Raw genomic sequence first — 12498 nt, forward strand, 5'->3', positions numbered from 1 at the left:
TGTTGCTATTTTGCATGTGCATGAAAGTTTTATGTAATGGATTTAAAGCTCCTCAGTTCAAGGGTTTTCTTAGTTGTCTCCCTGGTCCCTGAGTTAGTCCCACTCCTCCAGGAAGTAGGTGGGATGACAGAAGGGAGAATTTTATGAGGAGAGAGTTGGAGAAAAAGCCACAGGAGCTTGAGCACCCCTGACTGTGATCACAGACAGGCTCTGCAGTCTGTGGGAGGTTCGGAAAGACTGTGGGAGAGTTTTCCAGCTGCAGTCAGCCAGAGGGGTCCCTGTGCCCCAGGAATGGATCTGCCCTGGACTTCCTGTCTTAGTCAGTCACTGGTGGGCATCGGCACATGGAAGGTGTAGCCTTGGCCCCAGGATGGTGCTGGGTTTCAGAGCATAGCCCAGAACCTTAACTCAGCTCAGCATTTGGCACATGGCTCCGCACAGCATGTGGAATACAATTTAATAGATTCTTACCACAGCCCCTCATCCCACACAGCCCAATAGTGACTTTCTCTGCTGCTTCATGTCCTGCAGGGTCCCCACTCCAGGCCCCTGTCCTTCCCTGGGTTCCTCAATCTGCCCACATTAGCACCATGCTTTCAGGTCCCCAGACTATAGCATTCTCAACTTTTTTACCTTTCAGGCTCTCCTGGGAGAACGCCCTCCCACCAGCCACTTTGGTATCCTCCCTTTCACCAACTCAAACACCTTCCATCATATGACCCTGCTTGTCTTTTTCATATTTCTTGCTGCTTAAATTATTTTGTTTTTATTGTCTGTTTCCCACTGGAATATAATCGCTATGAGGAAAGGGGTATTGTATTCCTGGCTCTATGAGACAGTTTCCTGTTCATGGCTTTTCAATTCCTATCTATAAGTCATTTAATGATTAAATTTTTCTGTTGAATAAATAAATGCATGAATTACAGTGCAGGTTCTCTGTAATTTCTACATTTACTATTTAACTAACATTTCTTGACTTAAGTGGTTCCTTGTATTTGGGGGTTCAGCAACAAGGGCAATGCTGCATACACATTCAGGAAACATAAACACCCACTTGCATTTCCTAACAATGCAAGGACTCCTGGGACACAAGCTTTGATGACTCCTACATGGTAAGGTGTGCATTAATGGCAGTCCAGAGATGTCTATTTTCAGAGCTTGACTATTTTATGAGTCACTGGTTACCAATGTGAATACCACCATGTCCGTTCTGATGGAGGGCAGTGAAATGCATACTAATTAGTAGCCTGGTCAATGGCAGTGCTAGAAAATCACCCACTGAGTCCTAACTTTTCACTTCAAAGATATGTTTATGTCATTTTCACTTCCCCAGAACCTCTTATCAAACTGTAGAAACTTCATCTACAAGGGAAGATGTTTATCTTAATAAAAGGACACAAATGATGAAGCTCCCTCTGAAATTACTTAGCATGTTAAACAGTGGGGCGGGGTCGAGGGGGATGGCTGAGCAATGTTATACTTAAGTTCATTCAACAAATAGGGTATGCATGTGGGAGGACTGAGAAGGGTAAACATCACAAACACATATGCACATCCACACACATCCATATATGCATACACACACACACACACACACACACAAACACACACATATATATAGTAGCTTCTGAGAGAGAGAAATTCTACATATTCATATATTCTTTATTGTATTAAAAGAGTAAACCTGTGTCCTGAAGCACATTAAAGGCAATAATAAAAAGGAGATTTTCTTTCCTCTGGTCTATTACGTGTCTTTAGGTGGATAATCATTCCTCTGTCTACTTCCCAAATACGATGCCTCCTTCAGTGTGACCACGATGGCCTTAATGTTCCCTCAACTTGACTGCATTCCAGACAGGTTCCTTCCTGACTATAGGTCCCTGACCTCTCTTTTCTAGGAGCATTTACTTTGGCACACTTGTGATTGTAAATTTCTTTCTCTGCCCCTTTGAGATATAAATCTATAAGCCATGAATAGCTTTCTCAAGGACCAGGGAGCCATGTCTTTGCAATGTCACCATCAAGAAAATAAGCCCCTTACCACTGAGGGCAGGGCAGGAGCCTCACTTTCTAAGCACCAATTAGCAAACACTGATGTCCTAATTACATTGATAATCCCCCAAAGTCCTCTAGTACTTTTCCACTAGCTCATCCCAGAGTTTAAACATCTCCCTGCCTTTTGTTTAGGTTGAATTAAATCCTGCCTAACTCCATGTGCTGCAATTTGCCTTTAATATGTCAAAAGTGTCATTACAATTTTCTAGTCATTCATATGCAACTCTGGACAACTCATCTGACTAAAGACAAATTTTAAAAAGTGTGATGGTTCAGGGGCTTGGTTAGAGGAGGGGAAACCACTTCACCTTTTTCAATGAAGATAACCCATCTGAAGGGCTGACTCTCTTTTGGGAATCTTGCATGATACCACTACACCAGCAGCGCCACTGGTGACTCTCTTTTGGATTATGCCTTTTTAAGGAGTTTTAGGAAGAGGAACAACTAAGTAGCAAAGTGGTGATAAATGTTCCCTCTGAATTCAGAGTCTTAGATTCTGTTTACTACACTTACCTCATATTTTCTCATTTGTAAAACAAGGATAATTATAGCATATTTCTCATAAGTCTTTCTCAACTCTGTTCAATAAAATAGATCATATATATCAAGTGCTTAGAACAGATGCTGGTAATGTTTCCATCAGTGTTAATTACTAGCACTAGCATCATTATTGAATCTGTCACTGAACAGCAGAATAATGTTAAGTCAGTAATTTCCCATTTCTGGGCCACAATTTCCTATCTGCAAAATGACTAGTTGGATCATGTAAGCCTAGAGAATACATAGATTTAAAGTTCTCTCTGTTGTTCTAGTAAGAAAATATTTGATACTCTTAACCAAGTGGACATCTATGGGAAGAAAGGAAAAGTGACCAGGAAGCTGCAACTTTACCCTCCCCAGAGAACCATGGGTCCATTCCCTCCAGATCACTGGGGGAAGGGAGTGGACAAAGGCAGGATGGATGCATGAGCAATAAAGTTGGGGTGACATAGGGAAGGTGCCTGTTGGTCTAATCTGGAAGCAAAAATAATTGGCTAGAGGAGGTGGGGCCACTGAAAGCCCAGGAGAATTGGGAGATACATAATCCCCCAGGCAATGGAATACTTCACTCTCTTTTGGCTCTCTTGTTCCTCTGGCTTGGCTCCTGCTTCCTTGGATTTACCCATGTTCCCTCCATCTCCATGTGGCAATGGGCTGATGGACTGCAGCTGGGAACACAAACTAAGCTAGCCTGGGCTATGCAAATATGGAACAGAACCTTGAGCAATGATTGTAATCCTAGTGCTGCTAAAGACACAGTTGGACTTCTTCCTTGACTGTATGAAGGAAAATGGGATCTTGGAAATCATGGATGTAATTTCACACAACTAAAAGCCACTCAATCTCCTGTGCAAGTCTCAGAAAAGTCCTTTATTGTGACATGGCAAGAACCCCACATTCACCAGCAACAGGTGGGGATGCAGAGAGCTCCCCACCAATAACAATAATATCACCTATCCTAAACTGGGATTGTTATGAGGATTCAATGCAACCCAGGGTATAGAAATGGGTAAAGAAATAAAGAGAAGCCAAATTTTCCTCCTGATTGAACTCTGGCTGGGCCATTGCCTCACTGATGGGACCTTGTGAGGAAAATTGCAGCCCTGGTCTACTTGCACTTACTATTGGGCTTATCAATTTCTTGGCAGGGGTGCGGGGTTGTGGGAAAAGGGAGGGGACATTATGAAATCTTACTCCAGCTATGCAGGGAATATCCTCCTCAGACACGTTCCAAGTTGCTTACAAATTACTCTCTGAATTTGAAGGTCAAGATGGCAATTTGAGAAATAAGAAACAGAACCTGCATCAGGATCAATTAATTCTGGAACTGGGATAATTGATATCATCTGAACCACCAGCTGGTTTGTCTGTCTATCTATCTATCTATCTATCTATCTATCTATCTATCTATCTATCATCTATCATCTATTCTCTCTCCTTCCTTTCTCCCTCCCTTTTGTACACTCTCTTTCTGCAGAGCATTTACTGTCCCTATCTTTTTAAAATTCTTTTTTAATTTTAATTTTCCATACTGCATATGTACCATTCCATATCAACAATAAAAGTTTACATTTTTGTTATCCTCTAATAACAGTGCATCCATCTGAATATTCTTCTATGCAGAAAAAAATTTCCCAAATGAGCTCAATTTGTATAAACTGTTTTTTCAATCCTCATTTTCAATTAATAATTCTACCTTTCCAGTTCAGTACATTTTCATTCCATCTAATAATCTGAGCATATTCAACTTCCCCAATGAATTACAAAATTACAGTGACGTGTTCAAATCAATATCCGGTATATGACATCTGCCTGTTATGACCTTTCCATCTCTTTTAATCTAGCATCATTTTTATGATACAGATTTGTGTAAAATATTTTCAGAGTATTTAGATGTTGGTAGATTCCTTAACGTTGACTTTTGTAGAAAGCCTCAATATTAACCATTTTCTTTTATAATCGGTTTTAGCTATTCAAACAACACCAAGATGCCAAATGGAATGGAAGAGCCTTACACATAATGAAGCTCACCCTACCTAAGGTGAGTGAGCGAATGGACACTCTATGTGCACCAGAGTCACGTGGAGAGAAAAACAAAATAAAACAATAAACCCCCTGGGGTCTTGTGACTACTATTTTGCTGGTGTCTCTTCCCTAAAAGAGGAGACCAGACCTGACTCAGCTCTTCCTCAACCACTGTCCTCTGTGCTCTGGTTAGAGGTCATAAGCCAGATGGCCCCTGGCACTCTGGTACCGAGTAACCTCTGAGCAGGGGGGCAGCAGTGAATCAATGAAGACAGTACTCACCATACACTGCGATGGTCTTGGTGTCTTGCAGAATGGCATTCCCAGCTGAGACCTGCACTGTGATGGTGTTCATCCCTTCGGAGGTAAACTTGAATGATATGCTGCCTTCCAAGGTGATCAAGGGCTAGAATAAACAAAAGCATGGAGTAAGGGCAAAGCTATATATATTATTGATTTCAGAGAAGAAGGGAGGGTGAGAGAGAGAAACATCAATAATGAGAGAGAATGACTGATCTGTTGTCTCCTGTACACCCTCTACTGGGGATCAAGGCCGCAACCAGGGAATCAAGACTTGACCTCATGTTTCATAGGTGGATTCTCAACCACTGAGCAACACTAGTGGAGCCAAAGCTCTTCAGTTACAGATGAGACAGCCATCAGCAAGCATCTTAAATCAGTGAAGGCTGTTTTCGGTGACATCTGAGTCCATCCATACCTCCCCATCATCTCAAGTCCAGACCAAAAAAGGGCTATAGAGCTATGGCCCCAAGTAGCCCTGCCCATGTCTTCTGAATTTGACACTTCTCTCCTGGCACCATACTGAGGGCTGGGAAGATTGATATATTGTGCTTGTTGATGGGATACATGTGTCTTTATGGATAATCTACTCATATTAAGCAGATCCTTTCATTCAAGGAAACGTTCAGATGAGACCAAAAGAGAGGACCATATGAACCCAGATTTAAGCAGCTGTCACTGAAAATCTACAAACTGCCAGTTGTTTATCTCCAGGGTATACTAGTCATAATAAATTGCAATGGAACACAGCAACCGTGAACACCAAAACCACAGTAGTTAACAGGAGTGGCCTGGCATGGCTGGGCTTCCTCTGAGAGGCCGATCAGCATTTCAGGGAAGCAGCTTCCATGGAAAAAAGTACTAATTGGGTGGTGGGTTGAGGACTCAAACAAATAAATAAATAAAGACAATGACTTGGGCCAGTGCCTGTGCTACAGTTGGAGGCCGGGGTCCTGAAGGAAAAGATAATTAGCCCATGACCTCCCTCAACTCACTCCCCGCAATCATTTCTTTCCTGTCTTTTCTTAATTAATTTTAAAATCAAAAGTCATTTAATTCCCTGGATGGCAGAGGGAAGATGACAGCCAGCATAAGAAGGCTGCTCAACATGATCTATTGAAAATGTGGTTTTCTGCTAAAAGGTAAATAACAGGAGACAGAGAATAACATTGTTTAGGACTTTCACCTTCCAAGACTAGCTTTCAATAACATAGATTTCTACTCTCTCACTGTGGGTCATGTCCTCTCAGTTTGGGATGAATTTACACGTATAGTTTCAGAAGTAATAAAATGGGCTTCTTTTCAGCTGAGTTCATGTTAACTGTAGAGGCGAGAGATTCCTTCCACTGTCAGGCTTGTAGCAGGGCTAGAGAGGAGTGTTCATCGTTGGCCTGTGCAAAATTGTCTGGAGTTAAAGCCAAAGTTCAGCTCTGGGGTAGAACAATATTTGCATTAAAATAAAATGCATTGCGTCAGATCAGTTAAGTCATCAAGAGACAGGGACTCTGCTGGAAGAAGATGAGGCTTCCAGTCCAGGGCAGTCCGTCCTGTGCCCTCTGCTGGCGGACACTCTGGGGCCTTATTTTATGAGAATGGAGTGAGTTCAAAACTGAAACAGAGCACATGGCCAGGCATAAGGAGAATAAAAATCCATGTAGGCATCAGAAGGCCTTGGATCTGATCCCTGCATGAAGCAGCTGAATGGGATTAGAGCAGGCCACTCTGTCCACCTCTTCCTCACTTTTGTTCATCTGCCAAACGAAGGACTCAGAGTAAATTAGGTGACGGTCTCTACTGGTTTAAAAATGGCTGCTGACTTTTGATCACGGGGGATGCTTTGGGAAAACAGAAAGGGTAAAGCTGACTAAAGACATTGGCATGTCTGATGCAGGGTGAGGAGGCCATCTGGGGAGCTGGGTGGTAATGGGTGTTGGGGAGCACAGGGAACTTGGTTGGAAAGTTTCTAAAGGGGGCATTCTGAGAAAAGGGAAGTGTGCTGAAGACAGCCTGCCCTGCTGATCAGAATTCCAACTTAGGGGAGTGCCGAAGGTGGCGTCCCTAATTTTTCCTTGACCTTTCCAAACAAGTCTGTGCACTTGCAGACCCCTGGGTGTTTACTGGAATCCTTATGCTTAATCTTGGGTGTCCTTGCTTAAAGGACACTGCAAACACATGTGCCCTCCCAAGATTACTTATCCTATCAATAGTATCTAAAAGATAAACTTTATCTAAAACTGCTGTTACAATAAAAGCCTAACAAGGCAGATGATCGAGGCTACCTGGTTCCTTTAGCCAGGCAGTCCCTTAGCCCTCTCTTTCACAGCAAATGTTGTGTCAGAGTAATCATTCATCCATAGCTCAGGGTCTGCTGGTCAGCCCCAGCAAATGGGCTTCTGTTGCTTTTGCCTGGCGCATATCCATTCACCTCTTTTCCTTTTTGGAACCATTCCCTCCCTTGTCTTGGTTCATGTGGTTCTCAGGAGGCTGACTTCCACACCTCTTTCCACCCCAACGCTGTGACCAAGGCCTGGCCAATCATAGTCCATCCCAGGACTTGTGTTAGAACTTTAGAGAAAGAGTTTGTTTTCTCTACTGAGCTGTGAGGGTGTAAGCTTGGGCTGCTGCAAAGGATCACTGCAAAGGATTGTCCAACTAGAGAAGGGCAGTTACACAGAGGAAGGCAGAGGCAAGAAGAAGGGAATAGCATGGTGAGAGAAAGAAACAGAGACAGGCAGAGAAACAGAGACAGAGAGACAAAGAGAACACACACATTGATGCTCTAAGGGCCTGCTGGCCCCGAGGCTAGGAACCCCCGCCCCCAGACTCTTGAGGTCCACAAGCCATCTCATTCCCTTTCTGCTTCAGCCAGTTGGAGTTGAGCTGCCACCAGCTCCCATGCGTGTTGTTTCCAGCATGACCCACCTCCGTGTTGTTCCCGTACCACCACACGTAGGTGAGGGTGCCCACTTGGCTGGGCCACAGCACAGCGGTTGCGTTGACCTCTTTGTTCTTCGTGGTGACAAAGGGCAGGGCCAGGTGCACATGCTCCAGGGGACCTGAGGCACAAGAGGAGAGAGAGGAGATGGAGAGGGAAGAGCTTTCTCTGCTGCAACCTCTCTGCTCTGGAGAGAATACGCATGACTCATTCTAATGCCTCCAGAACACAGCAGTCATTTTCCTGAGAAAAGTGCTCTTGGAGAAAAGGATATATTGTGAATAACTACATCTCAACATTTTGCATTTACCGACTTTCTTCCAGGCCTAAAATGTCTGAGTTTTTTATATGTAAAAGTTTAAAAATTAACAAATAGTTTATGAAGTCTTTACGTGAAAAGTCATAATAGGAGGGTTCACAGGGAAACAGAGAGTCTTTCCAAGAGGTTATATCCTTGGTGATAAACCGGGATTGTGAAAAATATCATAGACTCCATGTTGCATGGTGAGAGAAGGAGGATAATTATTCTTTATTATTTACTGGATTTTAAAGATCTGTGTGCGTGTAAATCTGTGTGCGTGTGTGTGCGCGCGTGAGAGTGTGTGCGCGCGTGAGAGTGTGTGTGTGTGTGTGTGAGAGAGAGAGAGTGTGTGTGTGTGTGTGTGTATGCGCGGGCCACATGCCGGCAGGGGGGAAGGCGCTTGTCTGTAAAGCACCTGGTTAGGTAACCATGGAATAAACTGTGTTTGGTGTTGAGGTAAGCTTGTCCAGGACAAAGGCATGCCTGAGTGGGCAGAGAGCTACTGGTTCTCACTCCTCAGGATATGCTAAACTAAACAAAAGATGATGCTATCGATGGAGGCCCCTTAGACCAGAAATCTTAATGAGATGAACAAATCCACAAAGATACCAATATCCTCCTCCTACAGAACCACTCGGACCTTTCCTGGGACCCTGACCTTCCCTTTGAGTCTCTGTTCCCAGGAAAAATGTGATTTCCTCTGAGGTTGAAAATGACAGAAATCTATCACCTCCACCATTATTCCACAAGGTGGAGAAGAAGGGGGTGCCTCAGGCCTTTCCCCCTGCTCAATTGCCGCCTCTTCTTCTGCTTGACCTTTACATGTGTTTCCTGGTACACCGTCTCTGGCCTTTTCTCCCTCCACATGCTCTTCCGCTGAGTCATATCACCCACACCCTGACCTTCAATTGACAACCACATGCTATGGGCTCCAAAACCACCTTCTGGACTCCAGACTCAATTAGCAGCCAAAGGGTTCTGAGAAACGCATGATTCTCCCCCATTCTATATTCTCCATCTGTCGAATAAAACCAGTGTTTATCCAGGGGAGCAACCCAGAAGTAGAAAGTCAATCTAGATTGCTTATTTCTTACCTCCCACATCCATTTAGGCCACCATTTATTTGGTTTCAGAAATCTGTCTCCACTAGAGCTTTTCTCACCTACCCCAATCCTGCCCTGATTCATGCACTAACCATCCCCCGCTACCTCTACCTGGACCATCACCGCTCTCTAACTGACTTCCTGCCTCTAACCTATCCCTACCTGATCCACCTGCTGCCCTACATGTTCAATGCCTGCCTCCCTCAATAACACATAAGCGGCACCCAATGCCAGGTGTCTCAGCACCTAGAATACAATGTATGCTCCAGGGTGAGGGTGGAGCAAGCACATGGACCTTGAGGGAGAGGTGGCTCTCCATGTTGGAGGAATAGTAAGAAAGCCCAAAGAGCTGCAATGCAGAGATGGAGGGAAGGAGTGGAAGCCAATGAGATCTAAGAGATATTCAGGACACGTAGCATGTCGGCCTTGTAGGCCTTGAACTATATGCGTGTGTTTGTGTAGCTTCATTCTTGCATGTATCTACATTACATATGCATACAAAGCATGGTGATGGTGAGGTACCTTCTCACCCTCCAAATTGTTCTCAGAGAGATTTTCCTAGAAAGTCATGTGGGTTATGCTATTCACTTGCTCAAATTAAAACCGCCATTACATAATTATAACAATAATAACACATATTGAAATAACATTGGTGAGACAGGGAACACAGGCTGCCAACTTGGGAGGATAGGAGCCCTATGCATTTACCTTTAAAGATAAGACTAGGACAGTTTCCAAGACATAGCAGATACTCGAACATTCGCTGGGTAACAAATGATATAATTCCCTGTCTCTGCTTTTGTCCATGCTTCTCTCTCTTTACAGAATTTGAGGTGAGGCTTTGTGACAAGCATACAGAATAGAATTGATTTTCTGGCTTAGAAGCCATATGATAAAAAGTCATTGGTCCTAAGTCAGAATAGTTCAATGAGGTGACCAAAGGCAGCACTACTGAGGGACAGCAGCGCACCACACATTCTGCTAATGGCTCTTTATTCCCCTTTCATCCTCACAACCACCTCACGGAGCAGGCACTGCCATCATCCCCACCTAGAGACCAACAAACGGAGAAAGGTGACCTTCCTTGATTCCAGGGTGTGAACTAAAGCAGCTCGATTTCAGAGCCCCTGCTCTGCCAGCTGAAATTGCTCGATAAAACTCTCCCATTTTAACAAAAGAGCTAGGAAGAGTCACTAGTTACTGACGATTTAACTATGATCCAGGCACCAGAAAAAGAACTTGACACATGCCCTCAGACTTTGCATGGATCCTGCTAGTCCCCTGTTGGCTCCAGAAGGCCATGCCGTGTTCCACCCCAGGGCCTTAGCTTTTACACCTTTCTTATGGCACCTGTCAGATTTGCAGGCTCAGTTCCAGGGTCCCCTCTTGTGCATCAGTTGTCCTGACTTCTCAGACAGATCTGAGTTAAATGAATCCGCTGGAATGCAAGTACTACACCAGCTCTGTTAGTTCCATTCTAAAGAGGTTCATTTTCTTGGTCTCTGTCATATAGGACTTTTAACCACATTTTAAAGTCAGAACACACAGGAGGGATGATGTCTGTGTGTCCTGTTAGTGACAAAACTGAATCTTATTACTAAATTATGGTCATTTGTTCATTTTAATAGGTTTTGAGTGCTACCACGTGTTGGGCATTGTTCTCGGTGCTGGGACACCTAGTACTAGATGGACCTTATGTGTTAATGGGGGGGGGCAGGCGTGGGGTCGGTGAGAGAGTGCTGTCTTTGGCAGGCTGGTCAAGGAAACTATCTCAGAAGAAGAAATGACATTTGAGCAGTGACCTAAATAAAGTACAGGAGGGCACCAGGTGTCTATTTGTGATGATCTGGGGTGAGGAAAGAGCAAGCGCTCAGACGCTGGGGAAAGCGCCTGCCCTCCATGTGTGAGGAATAGCAAGGATGGGCTGCAGTGCAAATGGAGGGGACTGGAAGCCCCTGAGATCCGAGAGGCATTCAGGACACTCAGCACGTCGGCCTCAGGCGTGCATGTGTATGCCTGCATGAACTCATTGCTGCATATTTAGACGTCCCATGCTCATACGAATGTGTGCTATTTATCTTTCAAACTCCCACATCCTCTTGTATTCACTTACTTTTTATGTGTCTAATATACTACACCTACTTCCTGCTGCCCCAAAGCCTACTCTCTAACATCTCTTTTCTGCACTTAGAGTGCAGTCTGACCTAATGGATCGAGGGAACTGAACCTCCAGCCCTTGGAGGCCCCAGAGGGCTTGCTGCACCTAGACAGGAGCTGAACAAGCTGGCTGATGCGTCTCCATCACAGAGGTGCCTGCAATGCCACAAAGGAACGGCAGGTGGCAGTGCATCACTCCATATGAATCTTCCTGGCAGGGTGGCAGAGGGGACTGCAGAATTGTGTGAATGAGGTTTCCCTGCTCTTTTCTTGTTTAGCTCTCATGTAATGTCTGAGACTGGACATCGTGTGATCGTGTGTGTGTGTGTGTGTTGTGTGGTGTGTGTGTGTGTGTGTGTGTGTGTGTGAGAGAGAGAGAGAGAGAGAGAGAGAGAGAGAGAGAGAGAGAGAAAGAGAGAGAGAGAGAGAGTGTGTTCTGGAGATCTCCTCTGACCGCCAAATTAAATATTGTGTATGCATCATATTTCTGTTTGTCTGAAATGTTTCAAAATCCACCAGAAGAAACAAAAGCATAAAAGTATAAAGATGATAACCTAAAACAGAGCTCCTTGAACTTCAGCAAGCATAGGATCATCATAACAAAGGTGAACCTGTTCAAAGCAGGTTATGCTGCAACACTTGTGGGAGTTGTAATTCACTGGGTCTGAGATGGGGCCTGGGACACTACATTTTTGTCATGCAATTTCTGGGCAGGTGACTCATTAAACCACACCTTACAAAATCCAAGCATGGCATTTGCTGGCCAATATCATGATCTTGTGAAAAGTGGCAAAGCTACACAGGATCACTAAGATGGGGGCAGAGAGGCACCTGCAAAGGGCACCTTTGTAAGGCGCCAGCTGAAGAGAGAGGTGTGGGAAGGACTAGGAAATCCACTTCATTTCTTTTATCTTCCATTCTGCAAAGTTGCATTTTTCTGTGATTTTTTTTTCCCTCTGCAAAACTGGCTGAGCTAGAGCAGAGTTGTGAGCAGAAACCTGCATGTCCTCTAAATTCTCGGTCCCATCCAAGGCAACCCTGGCTGCACCTCAGGGGAGGGGTCTCATTAGATTGTAAATAAG

General features: G+C 44.4%; 1 protein-coding gene across 1 annotated transcript in view; it reads right to left on the minus strand.

Moving 5' to 3' along the window:
• SORCS1 (sortilin related VPS10 domain containing receptor 1) overlaps positions 1-12498 on the minus strand; it is a gene marked incomplete at its 5' end in the record, with an annotated part of 483392 nt that overhangs the window by 36078 nt on the left and 434816 nt on the right. The window contains 2 exon segments of the mRNA XM_006779616.2: positions 4769-5026; positions 7843-7976. Of these exon segments, the coding sequence (XP_006779679.1) occupies positions 4769-5026; positions 7843-7976 (392 nt within the window).

The sequence above is a fragment of the Myotis davidii genome, unplaced genomic scaffold, assembly GCF_000327345.1.
Source record: "Myotis davidii unplaced genomic scaffold, ASM32734v1 scaffold107, whole genome shotgun sequence".
In the NCBI taxonomy this organism is placed as follows: Eukaryota; Metazoa; Chordata; class Mammalia; order Chiroptera; family Vespertilionidae; genus Myotis; species Myotis davidii.